The sequence below is a fragment of the Crocuta crocuta genome, unplaced genomic scaffold (assembly GCF_008692635.1).
Source record: "Crocuta crocuta isolate KB4526 unplaced genomic scaffold, BGI_CrCroc_1.0 scaffold131, whole genome shotgun sequence".
NCBI classification, from domain to species: domain Eukaryota; kingdom Metazoa; phylum Chordata; class Mammalia; order Carnivora; family Hyaenidae; genus Crocuta; species Crocuta crocuta.
This window is the reverse complement of record NW_027528977.1, coordinates 5,629,963-5,652,218: the sequence shown is the minus strand read 5'-3', so window position 1 is coordinate 5,652,218 and position 22,256 is coordinate 5,629,963. Positions and strand designations below refer to the sequence as shown.

The following is a 22,256-nucleotide window of genomic DNA, read 5'->3' as shown; positions in this document are numbered from 1 at the left end:
GGTATATCTTTCAAGATAGAAATAATTATGCTTTCATTTCCTGGCACTACTTTTGAATTATAATAAGGAATCACTAAATTAAAAGGAGGCTTCTAAATTGTATGCTGTCATAGATGTTAGAAAGTGCATAGGTATTAACTTCTCTTGGTGAGTGCAATAGCTATTGAAAGGTCAAAATCAACATGTTTGAATAGTAGATCTATACTATTCGTCTCTGAAATTAAAAAAAAGAAATCTCATAGATTTTCATTATTATCAAGATAGACTGGCAAAGAGCCTTTCTGATTAAATATATGTTTAATAAATGACAATTATACAAATAAAGATAATATAAAATATTCATTGTATCATACTAAAAAAGACAACCTGGTCAAAATCTAGAACCCCATCTTCAATTAATTTTTAAGTTCAATTAGTTTTAAGTTTAGAAATTAAATCCTTGAAAACATCAACTATGATATGAAATTGACTATAGTTACAGAAAGTCAATATAATTCTATTATGCACAAAGGGAGGACAAAAAGGATCTCAGTAAGAGTTTTCAAGATGATTTGAATTTCATCTGTTATCTAATCATGAGTGAACGTGATAAGAGCTATCTAGCAAATTTTTTTTCTACCAGTACACCTGCACTGAAGACTAACAAATGTCAAAGACTATGAATATTTTATAAGTAATAAAACTGAAAAAAGCTCACAATATCAAAAGGTATAGATATCTGTAATAATTAAACATTGCTAATATAAGCTCTATCTAAATAACTGTGACATAATAGCAAATCAAAGTAACTATATGTATAATGAAAGTCTATACTCACCTTCTACCCACAAATGCCATAATAAATTATGATATTTCAGATTTCTTTTGAGAGAGAATACATTATTAGAGTAAACATCAGAATGGTCCACTGTAACACTTTCCTCTTAAATACCACCCAATAAAAACATTTGGGAATGAATAACTTAATTTAGTGTTAATCAAATAACTACATAGAAACCAATTTTCTTAAGTTATTATAATTTGGTTGACTTAAAACTTGAAAATATGAGAATGAATTTTACTAAGTATCTAAACCACAAATTGTATTCATTGATAGATTTTACAGAACTATTTTTTTGTTTGTTTTTTTTAATGTTTATTTATTTTTGAGAGAGAGAGAGACAGAGAGTGTGAGCAGGGAAGCGGCAGAGAGGGAGACACAGAATCCGAAGCAGGCTCAAGGCTCTCAGCTGTCAGCACAGAACCCGATGCAGGGCTCGAACTCATGAAGAGTGAAATTATGACCTGAGCCGAAGTCAGACGCTTAACCAACTGAGACACCCAGGCGCCCCAATTTTACTGAACTATTTAAAGCAAAAATGTTGACACAGTTAAGTTAGCTTGCTTCAATAGTTTTACTTTAAATTTATGTGCTCTCCTCTGTCAGCTACTTTTTCCTAGTCCCTTTCTCTTTCAACTCTGACCTACCTCTTATTCTGTATTTTCTTTTGTCCCTTTAGTTCTTCACCTTTAATGTTCTTCACCTCTATTTAGCTTCTTCTTCCCCTCACCTGTTTCTTGTTTCTGCTCTCCCCTCTTCTGAGCTCTCTCTCTTTTTTCCTTTCTTGATTACTCCTTAACAGCCTTAGAGACAAAGGATGGAAGGAAAGAGGAATTCCCTCCAATATCAAATTTTAATTGGAAGAGCCTAACTTATCCGCTTGTCAAAACCACATAACTCCTTTGTGGGATAAGAACAATGTTCCGGCTCCATAGAGACTAGACCTAATATGTAAAAAAGAAAAGAAAAAGGAACATAAACCATATAAACTGCCACATTTTCAATACTTCCTATTTGGAACAACTAAGATTCTAGTGACTATTAGATTAATTAAACTTCTCAAAAAACAACCAAAGTTTTTTCTTACCAAGTAGGGTCCCACTGGATTCTGCCTGTCCTTCTATCTCTACCAATCCTATTCTTAGTCCTTTGGCCACTGACTTCTGAAACCAGCCACCCTTCATAATCTATAGCCTACTTCATTTCAATTACCTCCCAAGTTACCCGCCTTCTCCTAACCCTTATTGCCCTTGCTAAGCCCATTTGTTTCCACCTGTAGCCCCTTCACATTCCTGGCTATACTTCAGAAGTAGGTTCTCCTTTCCAACATTTTAAGACCTTTTCCTTCACATTCTCTATTCTATTTTCTGTCCAGATACTTCTCTCAATCTAAAGCACTTTTGAAAAGGGAACAGCCAGGCTTAGACAAAATTGTGAAATAGACTAAATTCATGTTCAGCATCTCAAACTTTCCTTTCCAATACCACACGCACTCAGTAGGCTGCCTGTGTTAGAACTGCCAAGCTTGCACTACCCATTTTCCGAGGTGATTCCTACTTTCTTCGGCTCTCTAAGCCCCTGATTTGAGGTATATGCTAATATTTCACAATGCTTAATAGGCTACTTTCCCAAGAGGCCTTCAAAATTTAAAAGAGCTGTTTAAGGCAACATCCTTTTTGCAAAAAGTCCTCAAGCAAACTTTTTTCAAGCCAAGGGACTTGAAAGACACAACACTTTCTCAACAAACATTATAGTTAACTACAGCTTATTAAGAAAAGAGATAGGAAGGGAGGTAGGTGTACGGTCCCAGAAGAAATACCTTTATATGGGAAGGCAACGGGTGACAGGGAGACAAAAGGATGGTTTGTGTCATTTAAAAAGCACTCCCCCTCCTTCTAAGTAATTCTGAAAAGACAGGCATAAACAGCCTTAACACACGGACAAAAACTAACACACACATACAGAGTTGAGCATGCTTTCATATTGGTCCCATGCTAAATTGGAACAATTTTTTTCTGAAATATTTGAAGTACAAGATGTATACAACAGGCTGTACAAATAAAAAATGTACAGTTTATGTATTTTTCACAGAGTGAAAAGGTCCCTATAACCAGAACACAGATCAAAAAAAACAAGTCATTTTTGTATTCCAGAAGTCTTCTACAAGCCTTTTGGTCACCACCCCTCTCCACACCAAGGATCACCACCATCCTAAAGTCTAGTACCACTGATTAGTTTGGCCTCTTTTTGAAATCATAAAATATATATTATCTGGTATCTTTCACTAGATTATAAGTTTGTAAGGTTCATCCAGACTGCTATAAGTAGTTTTAATTCGTTCATTCTCATTATTACAGATATTCCGATGGATAGGTAAATATTCTACAATTTATCTATTCTACTATTGACATTTGGAAGTTTTCAGTTTGGGTCTATTATAAATAGTGCTCCTGTGAATATTCTTGTGCATGTCTTTAAGGTAATCTATGTATTCATTTCTATTAGATCTATGCCCAGGAGTCGACGTACTAGGATACAGGGTGTGTGCATGTCTGTTTTTAGTAGGTATTGCCAAATAGTTTTTCCAAATGGTTGTAGTGACTAAGACATTACTGAGGACATGGAGCATCTTGGCCCTGCTTAAATGATTCAAAATGCTAAATTTTTGCCTTCGCCAATCTAGAAGTGATAAACACACTAGTTAAGGCTATTTCTCTGCATTCTTTCCTTCTTTCATTCAATGTTACATAGACTTTATTACTTTCTAAAACATAGTCTGGAATAATCTGCCCCTCTACATTACATAACTAGGTGTTTGGTTTGGTTTGATGCTTATATACCAAAATATGCAAAAACAGAGTCCAGCATTTTTTTAAAACCGGAATCTAACACTGATAGTTTCAGTTTACAGCATTGGGCTTACTAAAGAAAAGTTTACTGATCACCTATACTTTGTCAGATACTGTGTTAAGCACCAGCATCCCTAATTATTATAAGAGATAAAGTATTTATAATAACAGCATGAACGAAGCCAGGGCATTCTCATTCTCAATGCTATAATCTACTGGCCTATCACACATTCGCCCTCATTTACTGAGGTCTTTGCAAGTGGCTTATGATTAGTTTCTTTCAGCTCAATCCCTAACATTATCATAAATTTTTATACCCAAAGCCTCAAAGTTCTCTGGATGTCTTCATCTCCAATGTTGCTTATTCATGCTTAGCTTCAGCATCACATTCTACCACTCCTAACTTCTGACTTAGCAGAGAGAATTGCTTCATCTGTGTGTGTGTGATTTCAGACCACACTTGAGAGCTTCTTATAAAACTCTTCCTACCTTCTCCAGCGACTTGTAATTAAACTAGATTAACACAATCAGCCCCTGAACTGTCCCCCAAATTTTTCTCTCAGGACTTCACACCTCATAGCTTCATTTCTTTTTCCATTCTTCCTTCCATAGAGACACATCTGGTGTTATGACCAGCGTCTTTCTAGTTGGTCGGAGTCCACAGTTGAGACCAAACAATACAACGTCTTTAAGAAGGCCATTTAGAGGAAATGGTTTTTAGACTAAAAGTCATAAGAAGTCATTTTAGCCATTTTGAGGGGCTCAATATAACCAGATTTATTCTTGCTTGAAACCTTAAGAGATGACTTTCACCAGAGTATGGAGAACAGGTTGGAAGGAGGTCACTGTGGATAGTGACAAACAAGTTAAATAAATCATTATTTTCAAATTGCATTTTTTAAACACTATTTTCATCAGTAGGGTTGAAATTTTTTCCATATTTTATTAAAGTTTATATTTTCTCTATTATGAATTTCTTATTGATATTTTTTCCCACTTATAATTGGTACTTTACTATTTTATAAACCAATTTGGGTGACTCACTTCTACAGTTAAAAACATTAATCCTTTGCCATATCTGCAGCAGAAGTTCCCAGTTTTTACTCTGATTTTTAATTCAGTTTGTTTTTCAACATAGAAAACTGTTCACTCACATTTTCTGCCTTTAGATTTTTAACTTGAGTAATACATCTGAAACTTATTTTTTATGTGGCATGATCTCATGATCTAAATCGGCATTTATCAAATGTATACAATAATCTTGTTCACCTTTAGTCATATTCTTATATTAACATCCTATATAAATAAAAGCTTCTTGGGCTATTTTTCTCTATTAGTCTATTTGAATAATCTTGTTTCTTAACGATGCTGTTTTTTTTTCTTTTAAGTTTATTTTTAGAAGGGGGTGGGGCAGGTGAGAGCTAAGGAGGGACAGAGAGAGAGAATCTGAACAGACTCAGCATGGAGCCCAACTGGGGACTCTAACCATGAGATGGTGACTTGAGTCAAACCTAAGAGTTGGATGCTTAACCAACTGAGCTATCCAGATGTCGTTAACTATGCTGTCGTAAACAATGTAACCTCTTAGTTGTCCAAATATTATCAGTATGACAGTATTAATTCAAGTTTCAAAATGAAAGCAGATCACATTTATTTGTATTCTTCTTGCAGCCCCCATGAAACCTCTACCACATAGTAAACTATTTAAGTATAAATCATTCTGTCTTACTGAATTGTTTCTCCTTCCAAGAATTAAGTGACTTTTAAGCAACTTTAAAACAGATTTATCTGGAAGAATAGACTCTAAAAGATCTCTAGATATATTCTGATAGAGAAAACCCTTCCTAAATCTAGGATCTTATCACTCATCTGGGATATGCAATCATTTAAACCAATGATTTTAAAAATTAAAAGTTGGGTCTTAATGTTTTAAACATTAACACTATAAACAATTTTCTGCAGAACACCATATTAAAAGAAAAAATTTATTAGGATTTAAAATTTTTTCATTAGGCACCAAATGAATCAATAAACAATAATATTCATATATTCTCTTTATGAAATCCTTCAATTAAAGTTAAAAAACTAATATCATAAAATAATTTTCAATATTTACAACAAAAGACTTGAGAGATAAATATAAATCTTTCTCTACATGCAAGGTCAAACTTCTACTCACAATTCAAGCTAAAAAATAACTACATTCTCACACATAATTTTTTTTTCTTCTAGAATTTTTTTTTTTTTACAAATAGTTTATTGTTAGTTTCCACATTAACACTCAGTGCTCATCCCCACAAGTGCCCTCCTCCATGCCCATCCCCCCCTCCCCCCCACATCCATCAGTCCTCAGTTTTTGTCAGCATTCAAGAGTCTCTCATGGTTTGCCTCTCTCCCTTTCCCCCACCATTTCCGCCCTTCTTCTCCCCCTTGTTCCTCCGTCAAGTTCCTCCTAATCCTCCTATACGTGCAAACATATGATATTTGTCCTTCTCTGCCTGACTTATTTCGCTCAGCATAACACCCTCAAGGTCCATCCATGTTGCTACACATGGCCAGATTTCATTGTTTCTCATTGCCATGTAGTATTCCATGGTATAGATAAACCACATCTTCTTGATCCATTCATCTGTTGATGGACACTTAGGCTCTTTCCATGTTTTAGCTATTGTGGAGAGTGCTGCTATGAACATTGGGGTGCATCTCACACATAAATTTTAAGACAAATGTTATTCAGCTTAATAAATAAAGTGGAAAATAAACTGTAGAGTCTGTAATAATTTTTTCAGGTTAAAGGAAATTAAAAAATTTCAAATTTTTAAAAATAATGTCCCGAACATGTAATGCAATGGCTTATGTGCCAAGAAGTTGCTTTTTAATTGATTTATTTTCAATAGTTGTAAAAACAAAAACAAAACTATAGGAGAATAGGAAGAACTGTATTCATTTATAAATGGACTTTTTAGTAATTTTATCATTCACAATTATTATAACAAATTAGCCACATAACTAAATAGCCTTTTTCTCCAGATAATTAAATTTTCTTGTGTGTTCAAACAATATATTTGCATTAATCTACATTGTAATAGTCCAAAGTCAGTTTTGCTTTTTTCAAATGTTTATTTGTTTATTTTTGAGAGAGAAAGTGTGAGCAGAGGAGGAGGGCAGAGAGAGAGGGAGAGGGAATCCCAAAGATTTTCTTGACACAGGACTCAACCCCATGAACAGAAATGTAGGTGAGATCATGACTGGTACCAAAGTCAAGAGTGGGATGCTTAACTGAATGAGCCATGCAGGAGTCCTATTTTTTTTTTTTTTTTAAATAAAGAATGAATGCCAGTTAAATAAACAGTTAACTGGGGATGGGGTGGGGATACAGGAAGAAAATCTAATTAGTATGGGAATAATAATGAAATGGTTAATAAATTTAAATGTTTTATTATATTTAACCTTTTTTCTGTGAACTTGTAGAAGTCCCTTAATTTCTCTGCTTTCATTTTTCATCGTTATGTTGACTGTCATTCCAGTATTCCCAATTTCCTTGGAAATGAAGATTCAAGAGTTATCGTCTGTTGTTTAAATCATGACAGAAAGGGAAGAAAGCCCACAGATACATGACTACAAAGAAAGGATTGAAAACCAAGGGCTGAGGGCTAAAGCCTAAGGAGCGTTAATGGTCAATTTCATCACAGCATTTAACTCAGATGTTTTCTTTTTAATCACTTGTTTATTGTCATTTTCTGCCTCCTATATGTAGAGCTATGAATGCAGAGACTTTATTATCTCCAGGTGTCTCCGTACACGGCGTACAATATTCATAGAAGTTGATTAATTGTATTTAACAGGCAGAGGAGAAAGGAGGAGAAATGTGGGCAAAGGTGGAAGAGACAAAAAGGAGACAGACAGAAAAGGCAAAACAGGAAAGAAAAGGAAGAAAAACCAAATGTGTACCAAGCACCTTTCTAACTGTGTCTAGAACTCTGTAACTGCCTTTGCCTTTGCATTCATTCTTTAGTGCTGATAAGGATCTTATCAGGTGCCTATTAATAACCACGTTTTATAGATAAAGAAACTGACGTTGGTGGGAGGTAGGTAAAAAAATCACCTAAAAGCAAGTAAACTCAGAATGATTTCACTCAAATTTCCAGTTTCTTCACCCTGTCCTTCTGCTACAAAAAGGACCTTTAAGTAATACTGACAGGAAAGGACAAAAGAAGTATGAATAAAACCAGATTTCAACTGATAGAATGAATAATGGTATTGCATAAATTTTCCATAATTGCAAACTTAAAAGTAAAATGTTATTTCATGAATGAATAAATAATCATAAAATATAATGGTACTTAAGGATTTTCTTTCTTTCTTTCACATTAAACTATAAAAGGAAACTGGCATTAAAGTGTGATTGTAAGTGATACTTTTATAAAAATTGCTTTGTACAAAATTTTAAACACAAACTTTAATAGTGTAGGAGAAGGAAAAAGTGAGCTTCCAGTAATTCAACTAATAACACTAAAAATTTCTCTTTAAAAGTTAGGTGGGGGCGCCTGGGTGGCTCATTCAGTTAAGTATCTGACTCATCATGTCAGCTCAGGTCATGGGCTCCAACTCCACACTAAGTATGCTTAAGATTCTCCTTTTGTCTGCACCCCTCCCCTGTGNATTAGGTGATCAATCCCATTGAGACCTGAGTGGCACCTGGGTAGCTTAGTCAGTTGAGTGTATGACTTAGGCTCAGGCCATGATCTCATGGTTCATGTGTTTGAGACCCACATCAAGCTCTCTTTTGTCAGCACAGAGCCCAATTCAGATCCTCTCTGTCCCCCTCTCTTTCTCTGTACCTCCCCCTCTCACACACTCTCTCAAAAATAAATAAATATTTTTAAAAATGTTTTGTAATCTATTGTGGTCAAGAGACAATATACTTTAGGTAGAGAGTAGATCCCAAACATGCTTATCTATCATCTAAAAATTAATAGTATATATATTTAAAAGAAAACATTTATGCTTAATGAAAAATAATATCAAGACTAAGTAATCGGGACACCTGAGTGGCTCAGTGAGTTAAGCATCCAACTCTAGATTTTGGCTCCGGTCATGATCTCACAGTTTGTGGGATTGAGCCCCACAGTGACATCTGTGCTGACAACGTGGAGCCCGCCTGGCATTCTCTTTCTCCTTTCTTTCTGCATCTCCCAAGCTGGCACTCACTCAAGCTCTCTCTCTCAAAATAAATAAATAAACATAAAATAAAAAATAAAATAAAATAAAATAAAATGTGGCTGGCTCTCATAAAAAATTTTTAAAAAGACTAAGGAATAAAGACTAGAAGAAGAAGAAGTGCACATATTAAATCATGATCATTTCTGTGATAATCAAACAGTCAAGTATCAGCTATTAAAAGACAATAGTAGGGTGTCCTGGTGGCTCAGTTGGTTGAGCGACTGACTTCGGCTCAGGTCATGATCTCGCAGTTTTTGAGTCTGAGCCCCATACTGGGCTCTGTGCTGACAGCTCAGAGCCTAAAGCCTGCTTCGGATTCTGTCTCCCTCTTTCTCTCTGTCCCTCCTTCACTCACGTTTTCTCTCTCTCTCTCTCTCTCTCTCTCTCTTTCTCTCAAAAATATAATAAACATTAAAAATAATAAAAAATAAAAGACAATAGTAGTTTGGAAACTGGCAGAGACTATTCTATGGGCTTTGAATGTGTAAACTTAACCATTTCTCACAATGAACCCAAGAGTAGTTAAAACTGTAATTCTCATGGTACACATAGGGAAAGGATGGCAGGAAAAGTCCCTAATGTGCCTAACATCACACACTTATTAAGTGCTAGAGCGGTGATACAAACCCAAGAAGCCCAGCTCTGCAGCTGGTGCATGCTCTATAAGGATTCTATTGCAGTCACACATTGCAATCATTAATTCTGTAACCACTGAAGACTCTGTCACTCTGGTAAAATATCACCGCCATTATTATTTATAAAGTGAGAAATATTTCATAGAAACCAACTTCAACATTTAATCCATTTTTTTTTAACTCAGTGGCATCAATTATAACCTGCCAAAAGATATTTTGAAATTTTGTACCTATTCATTTCCTCTATAATCATTTACTAACTGTATATCTAGATACTGCTAGGCAACTACATTTTTTGAAATGTTTTAATGTATGGATACATAAAAGTCACAATGCAGTCAATTTTCAATTAATTATTAATCAATTACTTCTGTTCCATCTCCCCCATCAAACCCTATGGCAAGGTCTATTTTATCTTTGACCCACTCTTGCAAAAAAAAAAAAACCAGAAGTAATATTCATGTACTAAGTAATCATAAAACACTTGATGAATCCCAAATGACTGAATGCCTCTGGGTGATTAACCTTTTTATTTATATTAATCATAGTAGATATTTAATTCTTGCCTTTCTCCTTTAATTTTTCTTCCTTTTAGGACTAATTAACCTCTGGCCATTGGTTTGTGCTAAGATATTAAGAAATCCATAATCTAAAAGATAATTTTGAAATATATACACATTTTTTACATATGAATATACATATATACAAATTAAGAGCACTTTTTCATTTGCTTTGTGCTACACATAAACACATATATAGACACATAGACATATATAAATGAAAAAGTTATTTTTCGTCTACTGTTTACTTGATTTGTCCCATATATACACTGCATATGCATATGAGCATAGACAATAGTTAAAATAAAAATTGAGAGCATTTTGAAATGTCAAGGGTTTTTTTATTCCTGATACTGAAGATACTACAGCCTAATGCAAAAGAATATTACTACCACCACCTGTTAATTGGCCCATCAAATGAAATGACTTTATTTGTATGAACCAAAGAAAAATGAATACTTAAAAGAATTCTTTTTTAATTGAAACATAATTGATATAAAGCATTATATTAGTTCTAGGTGTGATTCAATATTTGTGTATTTTGTGAAATAATAACAGTAAGTCTAGTTAGCATCAATCACCAAAAATAGTTACAAAATTTTTTTCTTATACTGAGAACTTTTAAGTTCTACTCTCTTAGCAACTTTCAAATACATAATAGAATATTACTTTTAAGTTGCTACTCTCTTAGCAACTTTCAAATGCATAATAGAATATTACTATCTATGGTAACTATAGTTACCCTGCTGTACATTACATACCCAGGACTTATGTATTTTATAACTTAAGTCTGTACCTTTTGACCATCTTCACCCATTCGCCTACATCCCAACCTTGTCTTTGGCAACCACTGTAAGTTTTTTGTTTTTTGTTTTCTTTTTTAAGATTCCAGATGTATCATACAGTATTCACCTTTCTTTATCTTACTTATTTCACAGAGCATAATCCCTCAAGATCCATCCATGTTGTCACAAATGGCAAGACTTCATTCTCTTTTATCATGAACAATATTCCATTGTATGTATGTGTGTATATATACCGTATATATACCACCTCTTCTTTATATTTAATCCACTGATGGACACTCAGGTTGTTTCCATATCTTGGCTATTATGAATAATGTTGCTATGAACATCAGGTGAGGTATCTTTTCAGGTTAGTATTTTTGTTTTCTTCAGATAAATACCCAAAAAATGGAATTGCTGGATCATATGGTAAGTTCTATTTTTAATTTTTTGAGGAACCTCCATATTGTTTTCCACAGTGGTTGAACCAGTTTGCATTCCCATCAACAATGCACAAGGGTTTCTTTTTCACCACATCCTCATCAACACTTGTCCTTTCTCATCTTTTTGGTAATAGCCATTGTAACAGGCATGAAGAAATACCTCATTGTGATTTTGATTGGCATTTCCCTGATGTTTAGTGATTTTAATAAATCTTGACTTGAATCATTTAGAAAAGTGAACAAGGCTTTTGTAACATAATCACAATCATCTCCTAACTTCTCCGTTTTATATATTAGAAATGTATACACAAAATAAACACAAAGCATCACTATAGCTATAAATCTACTTCAGTATCAGATCCTAGGATAATTCAGTAATATTAATGGTCTACAGAGAAACTGAAAGTTCAGCATGATAAAATTCATGCCATAGGAAAGCTAGAAGCAAAAATTTATTATTCTACAAAAATGATATATTAATTCATTATTAATATAATAATCAACATCTATAACTGACATTGTTATCAGTTACAAAAGCTTTCTTTATAATAACAAAAGTGTGGAAACCATGTAAACATGTCATTGCTTTGCTGAGAATCTTCAATGGCTTCTAATTTCTCTAACAGCTAGCATCAAAGTCTCTAAAATAATCTGCATGACTGTATGATCTATATGCCTACTACTCTTCCAACCCCATCTCTTATTTATTATCTCTCATTCTGCTCTAGAATATTCTCATGTCAGGCAGTCTTATCATTTGCTCCCTTAGTTCTTTCAGATCTTTGCATAAATGCCACTTTATTAGTGAAGACTTCCTTGACAACCCTACATATAAAAACACCTCCCGGGGCACCTGGGTGGCTCAATCAGTCAAGCAGCCAACTTCAGCTCAGTTATGATCTCATGGTTTGTGAGTTTCAGCCCTGCATCAGGCTTTCTGTTATTAGCATGGAGCCTGCTTGGGATTCTCTTTATCCCTCTCTCTCTGTCCCTCTCCTGCTCTCTCTCAAAAAAAATTTTTTTTAAAAAGAAAACACCTCCCATCACCTTGTTTCTTCTATCTTTTTTCTTTTTCTATGAAGAAGTTAGCACCACTTGACATGTATATATTTAATTATATGTTACTTAATATATTTACTATTTACTATATATATTTAACTGTTTGTCTGTATCCATTTAGAGTAGAAAGTTCATAAGAACAGAAAAAAGTGTTTTTCTTGTACACTACTACATCCTCCAAACTAAAATGACATATGAGATCTGACAACAAATATTTGTTGAACAAATGAAAAAAAAAAAGGAAGCAACTGTATATGCACTATATAGAAATGATACCTAAAACATATTTGGTGAAAAAGTAATGTACAAAACAATATTGTTGTATATACTACCATTTGTGTAAGAGCAGGAAGCATATAGTGAACATTTATGTTTTCATTTGCATACAATGTTTCTGGAAGGTCACCTTTGAGGTAGAAAACTGGGAAACTAAAAAAGAGACACAAAGACCCCTTTATCTGTACATGTACATGTAGTATCTACTCAAAGAAATTAATTAGGGCTTTGCCTTTATAAATAAGAAATACATAAAATAATCCTGCAGGAAATTCTGTAATTTATAACTCAGTGAGTATCTACTGATTAATTTACATGTGAACTAGGTATATTTTTAGAAAAAAACAAATAAAATCTGTGTTTTAATAATATGTCATATATATTACCTCATTTCAGTATCATAGAAATTTTATCAGGCAAGGTGGATATATATTCATTTCCTCATTTTACAGAAAGGAAAACTCAGAAAGGTTAAGGAAACTGACTGTGGGTACAAAGCAGAGGCAAAGCTGAATTCAGGTCTCTTGATTTTTTGTCTCATACTTTTCTCAATGTATGTGATGAGCAAGTCTTCGAATTAACATTGATCTTATGTATTTAAAGAAAGAAAGTGTACCTTATAATGAAAACAGAAAAAGCTTCAATGATGCTGTGAACCTCAACTGATAGCAGTCCATTTCAGTGTTTAACTATAAAATTGAAAATGTATCAGACACTACTGTAAAATGGACTACTATTGAGTCATAATGACAGACAATATTTAGTCAACAAACCATATATTTTGTTGGCTGCAAATATAACAAAACAGGATTTTATTGATAGTGCTGTTCAACTAAGCAGAACTTACTCAATAAGATTTGCAGAGAAGATAAATATATATTGCATATTAGTCTAGCAAAAGAGCTTAAAAATGTGCAATTTCAGAAACATCAAAGTAAAGGCAATTATCCTACAGAATAGCTAACCATATTTAAAAAGTAAGAACTCATTATATAGTGCCATCAACTCTAGATATATCCGACATATAAGAAAGCTTCAACAAAAGTTATTATATTTGGTGCATAGCACATGCTATTATAAAGTAAAACAACTAGATTACTATGGAGTGAAAAGAAAATCCAATTCCTCAATTCAACAGATACGGATTGAGAACTTACGTTCTTACAACCAGACAACTAAAAAAAAAACATGAAGGAAGGTGATACTTTTTAATTAATTAATTAATTTTAAAAATAGGAAAGTCAGCTAACGATACTCAGGGATTAGAAAATTCTGGTATTTCCATGAGTATCCAAGGACAGCCAGCAAAGAGTTCACCTTCCTAATATTCTCCAAAAGGCAGTTTCCTCTGTCCTGCAGAGCTAGAACTGAAGGACAAAATAAAATAAAATAACCTTTGGGTTTAGAGAACATTTAAACAACTCAAAACGCCTTTAGAATTATCAGCATATTTTATCTGTCAACAGATTATCAATCAGATAAGAAATGATTTATCTTCCAATTCAGTATTTCCAAAAGTATATTCCATTCCACAGTGGTCTTTTTAGGATACTCTTTGAAAATGAATTAGGTCAATATTTTTAGAGACACTATATTCGATGCTCTATCTCCCCTCATTGGCAGTGGATATTAAAAGTTCCAAAAATCCTGCAGTTAGTACAAAGGTTTCTTTTGTCTTAATCCAGCATGTCCCAAATTCCGGAACTCATTTCTCCTTGGAATACTTGAAGGATACCAAATTACTATGGTTTTCTACGACTTCATTGGTCACTCCTTAGTTTCCTAACTGGGTCCTCCTTTTCTAGACCACCTAACTTGAAGGGGCCCAGAGTCCAGTCCTTATTTCTCTTTGCTTCTCTATTCTCTCGCACTTGGTAACCACCCATAGTCAAATGATCTTATTTTTTTAAATGTTTATTTATTTTTGAGAGAGAAAGAGGCAGAGCATGAGCAGAGTAGGGGCAGAGAGAGAGACACACAGAATTACCCACATGGAGACAAGGAAATATAAACTACAAGCAGAGAAGAAAAGATTTACTAGTTAAGGTTTTCAAAATCCAAGTAAATAGAAAAACTTAAGAAGCTCCTCTCAAAGAATGCATATACACATAGTTGGTCATCAAGAATCAAGAAAGGGTCTTTGTACATATAGGAAATTACTTATTATCTGATAGGATAGTAAAGGAGACATAGAATCCGAAGCAGGCTCCAGGCTCTGAGCTCTTAGCACAGAGCCCCATGCGGGACTCGAACTTACTTACCGGCTGTGAGATCATGACCTGAGCCGAAGTTGGACGCTTAACCGACTGAGCCACCCAGCTTTCCCTAGTCAAATAATTTTAAATACCATGTAATACCTAGATTCTCAAATTTATATATCCAGTCCAAATCGCACTCTTGAACACAAGGCCCAAATACCAAATTTTGACAATGACTTGTTTTTTAAGAAAGACAAACTGAGATCTTACTCCACCTCATCACAGCTGCTTAGGTATAATCTCTTCATGCACTTGAAACAAATTGTATCCCTCTAGTTCTCCTGCTAAGAACCTTAAGATCATTCTTGACTATTCTCTCTCATCATGCATATTTAATCCACAGGAAATCTCCTGGACTCAACCTTCAAAATACACACAGAATCTACACACTTCTTGCTACTTCCCATGCTACCATCCCTGTTCAAACGGTGATCTTCTATAATGTAGGTTACTGCAATAATCTCATTCTTCCATCCTTGTTCCCTTAAGTAAATTCTGAACATAGTTGCTGCAGCAATCCATCTAAATACAAAGTCATAGCATGTCATTCCTCCGTTATTACTCTCCACCCCAGGCACTTCCCATTTCACTCAGAGAAAAGCCATAATCCTTAATTATGGTCCACAAAGCTCCAAGGTCTATTCTCTAATACTTCTCTCATCTCGTTACATATACTTTCACCTTCCCCTCCACTCAGACTTCCTTAATCATACCTTGAATAGTTCAACATGCTCCTGCATTACAGCCTTTGCAACAGGTGCACTCTCTGACTGAAATGCTCTTTCCCCAGAAATTAGGGGTGTAGTAGCTCCCAGTCTCCAGCCTTTGTTCAAATGTCAACTGTTATTCTGACTTGGATTTAAAATAGTATCCCAACTTCTAGAATCCCAACCCTCTACCCTGCTCTGTTTCTATTCCTTGGCATTTACCACCTTCCAAAATAGTATATAACTTATTACTCATTTATTAACTGCCACTCACCACAGAATGTCACCTCTAAGAGAGGATTTTTTTAATTAGTTTTATTCATTGATGTATCTCAAGCCATCTAGAAATGTGCTTGACTCAATAAATATTGCTCAAATGAATAAATGAAACATACTTACACCCACACAACAGAGAATTTTAACACAGTACTTAATATTTATCATTCTCTCCTTGGTAATTTGGCCAAAATTAGACTGAAATTTTAAAAAAAGACATTAAGATGGTTTCTACTGACAGATGATTATATCATCTGCCTCCACAATTTTTTTAGATTTCTGTAAATAAATAGATGGGCTTTCATTCTAATTGAATTATATAGCCAAAATAAACATCAATATATCTAAGAACCTGACTATACAATCCTAATTCTGATTACACAATTTAATCATGTGTATAAGAATACACAATCGATGGCCCATCTTAGTGGTACAGTTCCTTAAGGCACTCTTCCACAAAAGCATTCACCACTGAAGAGTAAGTGTACTGGTGAGCACTGCCATTAATTCGAATCATGTCATATACAGATTAGTTGGCACAATTAATAACAAAAATGAAAATAACCATAATAATTTAAATACTTCATTTTCATTTATTACATTTTCAAATACTGCCTTTTCTTCCAATGGAAACATTTGAATATGTTTAATTTGAGTATGTTTAACAATCAAACTGTACTATTCAGAACCACATAAACTAAAAATGACTAAAATATCAGCTATTGCATCATTAACTAAGATAGTTCTATTTATGGACCACATTCTGAAAAATGTGAATCCATAAAAAAGCCAAGGACGTACCTCGGGCTTTTTAGCCTTGGCACTACTTATATTTTACATTGGATACTCTTTTGTTGGGAATATGAAGGAAGGGGCTGTCTTGTACATCACAGGACATTTAGAAGCATCAGGGGCCTCTACCTATCAGATACCACTAACAGTAACAACCAAAGATATCTGAATACATTGATGGATGTCCCCTGGAGGGGAAAACTGCCCTCTTGGTGAGAACCACCAGCCTAAGATGGAAGGGAGAAAGGAAAAAAGGAAAGTAGAGAGGGAGAGAGGAGGGAAGAGAGAGAAGGGGAGGAAAAGTATTTATACTAGGCATTCTTCAACAGGTCATGAAAATATAAAATGAAGTTGAATTTCTAGTTGGTGGATTTGAATGTGTTTACTGTAGTTTAAGAATATAAGAAAAAAAATTATTTTTAAACAAAATCAAATGTACTGTAAAACAATAAACATATCATCAATCTCAGATAAATAAGATTCTACTGTTCTTAAGAAAAAATAATAATAAATAGCTTTCTCCTTATTTCTTGCTTCTATGTTAAGAATAACACCCTACCTTCCTTCTCTCTTCCAGGAATAAAAACATTTGCAGTCTTTGTATTCAGTTTTGAAGGCCAGAGAAGAGTTTTTTCCTCAAACTGTACAGGCAGTTCCTAAAAGTGTTCTCCAGGTGATGTGACATGACTGACAAATCTATTTTGCATTTACAAACAAGGTTAATAGGGCCTGCATATTAACAAGCATAATAATTTGTCAGAGCAAAAGAATTTCTGTATGTATTATATAATGTATTTTGTATGTATTATATAAATTTTGTATGCATTTATTACCTAGCTATTTCTCTTTCAAGTTTCTCATTTGATTACTCTTTGGCTTACCATAGATGTAACTGATCGTGCATCTTCTTCATAATTTACTACTGGAGGAGGCTCTTTCCCATCATTTTCTTGTACTTTTTGTTCTAGTAATTCTTTCTGTGCTGTAAACTTTGCCTCAGTGCATCTCAACTGCTGGACTGACTGTTTCAGCTCTTCAAGTGTCTGTTTTTGGCTTAGCAGAAGCACAATACTGAAAAAGAACATATTAAATATAAATTATTTCAACTTCTTTAAGAAATAGACCCTCGAAAGGAAACTATACATGTATTACACTTCTGTTTCTTTTCATTTTCACCTTTATAACAGTCCTTCAGAATCACTAGAAGGATAAAACTAAACATCTTTCATGTCATCACGATAGTTACTAAATGTTAGCATTAGCAAAATGGAAGCATAAAACAAATTCAACATGCTTTCAAATACATTATAATGTATGGTGTTCATTTTATTTTACAACTAAGCCATCTACCTCACAGAGTACAGACACTTAGGTTGAGAAGTGTAGGGCCTAAAAAGAATTAATATAACTGAAGCAGAATCTCAACTTACTCAAATCTCAAATGGAATACAGCTGAAGTCATATCTGTGCCTCGGTAAAATAAATCATATCAAGATGACAATCTGGGAGGAAGCTGTGTTTAAATTGAGAGGGGTGTGTTTTTAGAGTTGGAGAGAGCTGCTCGGATGAGGACTGAGGAGTGAACTCTCACTGAGGAAATGAGCATAACATAAGTCCCCAGATATTTCCAATACATCACTAAAAAGATAATACACTTCCCCAATTCTTAAAGAATTATTTGGCCACATGTTGCCTTACTTATCCCTTGAAATCTGCCCCAAAGGGAATTTCAAACTAATTCATCCACATTAAAGCCAAAAGAAAACAGGGAGTGGTGGTGGGGAACAACTCTAGAAACACTGTCATATATACAGTATATTAATATCTTAAAGAACTGTGCCATGTACTATTGAAAAAGAGTAATTAATATGTAAGTGACAACAGACTGTCAAGGGAAAACTTCAAAACTGGACAGTAAGATCAGAAAATGTTACTTTCTTAAATTGGAATTTATATGGATCAATACTAACTGAATAAGTAATCATAGAAGAAATGCCCACTAAAAGAGATCTGTTTATAAATATGATGTTGATCAATATTTTGAAAACTCAATTCCAATCAAATTGAGCAGGGTACAAGCTCAGGAAATGCGATCAGGAGAGCTAAAATCTCCTCATTATACTGCAATGAGTTTCAAGTGAAATTGACAAAAAGAGAACTCAGAGAACTGAGTGAAATTTGGGAAAAGAACTAATGAGTAAGATTTTTTCTTAATGTTTATTTATTTTGAGAGAGAAGGTGAGTAGGGGAAGGGCATAAAGAGAGAGAGAGACAGAGAGAGAGAGAGAGAGAGAGAGAGAGAGAGAGAGAGAGAATCCCAAGCAGGCTCCACAGTGTCAGCACAGAGCCCAAGGTAGGGCTCAATCTCATGAACCATGAAATTATGACCTGAGCCAAAATCAAGAGTCAGACACTTAACTGACTGAATTACCCAGGCAGCCCAAGATTATTTATAACAGAAACCTAGCAATGTTGAAAAGAAAACCCCCCCTAACCAGTAGCGTTCATGGCCAATGTAATGAAGAAGGATATACCATACTGTCAGAGCTCATTAATACTTCCCAAGTAAAATCATCATGGCATAATGGAAAGAGTATAATCATATCAAATGAGAACAGAGTCAACTTAATGGCTTAATCATGCTGATTTTCTCATCTTCAGTTTTAGCACTGGAAACATTAATAATAATATCAAATTGCCAGGGTTGTTCTGAATACAATGAGATAATATTTGAAAATTTGTTAGCACAGTGCGTACCATAAAGTATGAATTTAGTAAACAGCAATTATCATTTATATCACTATCATTCAACAATCTGTGAACTGTGTTCTAAATCCACACAGATTCCCGATAAATTCATGCTGGCTTGTATATTAGGCAGTAAGTCCTTTTTCATAATAAATTGGTTATAGATATTTTTCTCTGTGAATCTCTTCAGAGAAAGTTGATATTTAAAAGTCAACTTTTGTGAATATAAATTTACAAGTACTGAGTTCTGGAAAAGATTACAGCCATATGAAATTGAAGCTTCTTGAGGGTTCCTTCTTGGCATCTCCTCCCCACCAAAAGAATCACATGACAAAAAGGTAAGGAACGATTTAAAATGTACCAGGTAAGATGGTAAAAACACATATTTATATATTTGCAGAGTGAGTCCAAAAAAGAGGGTGAATGATTTCACAAATGTGTACCAATTAATAGGAAAGTATACTTGAAAATAAATAATGCTCTAAAACCATTATTACTATCATTGACCTTCTGTAAATCAAGTTCATAAAGACCAATAGGAAAAATGCAAAGTAAAAAAAACAATAATTAAAGGAATGAAAATAAACTCCAAAAATAAAATATGGAATGACTAATAAGGAGCGATAATTACAAAACAGTAAATATGAATTAAACATTAGAACAAAATTCAAAGAAATATATTTATGGGAGCAAAACACCTACATTTGATTATCTCTTCAATTGTATGGCAGACCCCCAAAAATGACATCCTTCTCCCCAGAACCTGGGAATATGTTGCTTTATATAGCAAAAGGGAGTTTTGTAAGTTAAGGATGTTGGAATGGGGAAGTTATTTTAGATTATCCAGGTGAGCATCTGATAAGAGGAAAGTTAAAAGGACAATGTCAGAGAAGACAATGTGACCCCCAAAAAAGGGAAGAAAAGGTACTATGATGTGGAGCCAAGAGCCAAGGAGTGAAAAAAGTCTCTAGAAGCTGGAAAAACCTATTGTAAGGAGGAGCTCCTCTATTATTCTTCTATATGAACTCCTTATTTTACAGCAATTATCATGATAATTTCTTGTTTGTATTAGTCTACTCCACAAAAGTGTAAGCTTCATGAGACAAGGGACAATAAATATCCTACTTTTCACTGTATTCATAGCACCTAGTAGACATGCAATAAATATTATTGAAATAATTGCCTATATAGGTAGGACATTCTTTTTTGCAATATACATGATTTTTAGATCCTGAGACAAAAATAAAAGGTGTCTGAATTTGCACACTATACAATACTGTAGATGGCTTAAGTCTTAACCTGAACTATAAGCTAGATGTGACATTTTGCAAGTCTCAAAATTTCTGGGCCTCAGATGTTACATAATTTGAAAGACAAGGAGGTTGAAATAAAAAATGTCTTAAGATTTTGCATGGCCTTGGGGCAACTGGGTGTCTCAGTCAGTTAAACGTCTGACTTAATTCAGATCATGATCTCACAGTTCATGGGGTCAAGACCAGTATGGGGCTCTGTGCTGATAACTCAGAGCCTGTAGACTGTTTGGGATTCTTTCTCTCTCTTACACACTCTCTCTCTCTCTGAAAAGTAAATAAGAATAAAAATTTTAATTAAAAAAAAAGATTCTGCATGGCTTTAAGAGTTATGACTTTATAACATATAAAGTATTTTTAAGTATTAGGTGATAATGGTACAAACAACACAAAATTGAATAATCATTCACTTTTTGGAAGTTAAGCCAAGCATTAAAACCAATAGTAATATTACTTGTTCTTTATGCCCGAGTCATAAATGACATATGCTTGATGTATTTTCCCATAAGCTATTTTCTAATACAGTAGTCAAGAGTCATAAATCAGAAGAAGATTGATATTACTTCCATTTGAATAAATATGCTTTAGAAATAATGAGTAAAGTTATACATACTACAGTGACACTTTCATGTTGTATTAAAATTATACCACTTCACGTGGTTGGTTTTATTCCTTTTACTCTATTTTTTAAAATATAATTCTATAATAGCTACATTTCAGCTGAGGCCTACATTATTTATACAAGCTAAAACTCTATTCTTGTTAGTGTGATTTTAATGTCACATAAAACCATTCTTTAAGTTTATTCTTCACTATATATTATTCAATTATAGGAATCAAAGCTATCAAATGATTCTTCATATAATTTATTTTTTTCATTGTTGCTATAAGATGTTTTAGAGACATTTATGTTAAACTCAAATTTAAAGGTTTTAACTTTAATTCCCTATTATGTTGCATTTCAATAGAATGAATAATGCTTTCTGTTAGGTAAAAATTTGGTATAACTGCAGTAATTTAAAAGTGTAAATATCTAACTTAGGATATTTTTAGCATTTGTGAAGAAATGTAGTTCTGTTTTATTGTTTTTAATACTTCCAATTAACAGCATATGAAGCTAAAAAAAGTACTGCAGGGTAAAAATTATTGTAAGTCCATTTCTAAAACTAGACTGAAATTGCTTTTAATTATATGAGTGTATTTAAATATATACATAGATTTATACACATACACAAAAAATGAAATGTTTATGAATTATTAAGGAACTGAAATACAAATATTTCCAGGAGACCCTCTTTCAGGTTATTTGCTTAGCAAAAAGAGAATATTAAGTTTACTTATTTATTTTCGAGAGAGAATACAGGGAAGGTGCAGAGGGAGAGGGAGACAGAGAATCGCAAGCTTGGCAGCGCAGGGCCCACTGTGGGGCTCAAACTCATAAACGGTAAGATCATGACCTGAGCCAAAATCAGAGTCAACTGCTTAATGACTAAGCCACCCAGGCACTCCTGTTCA

The 22,256-nt window shown here is 33.8% G+C and overlaps 1 protein-coding gene across 2 annotated transcripts in view; it reads right to left on the bottom strand.

Moving 5' to 3' along the window:
• Positions 1-22,256, bottom strand: part of FER (FER tyrosine kinase) — a 413,835-nt gene that overhangs the window by 277,379 nt on the left and 114,200 nt on the right. For both annotated transcript variants that reach the window (XM_077757162.1, XM_077757161.1), the window contains one exon: positions 17,565-17,754. In XM_077757162.1, the coding sequence (XP_077613288.1) occupies positions 17,565-17,754 (190 nt within the window). The remainder of the gene's footprint in view (positions 1-17,564; positions 17,755-22,256) is intronic.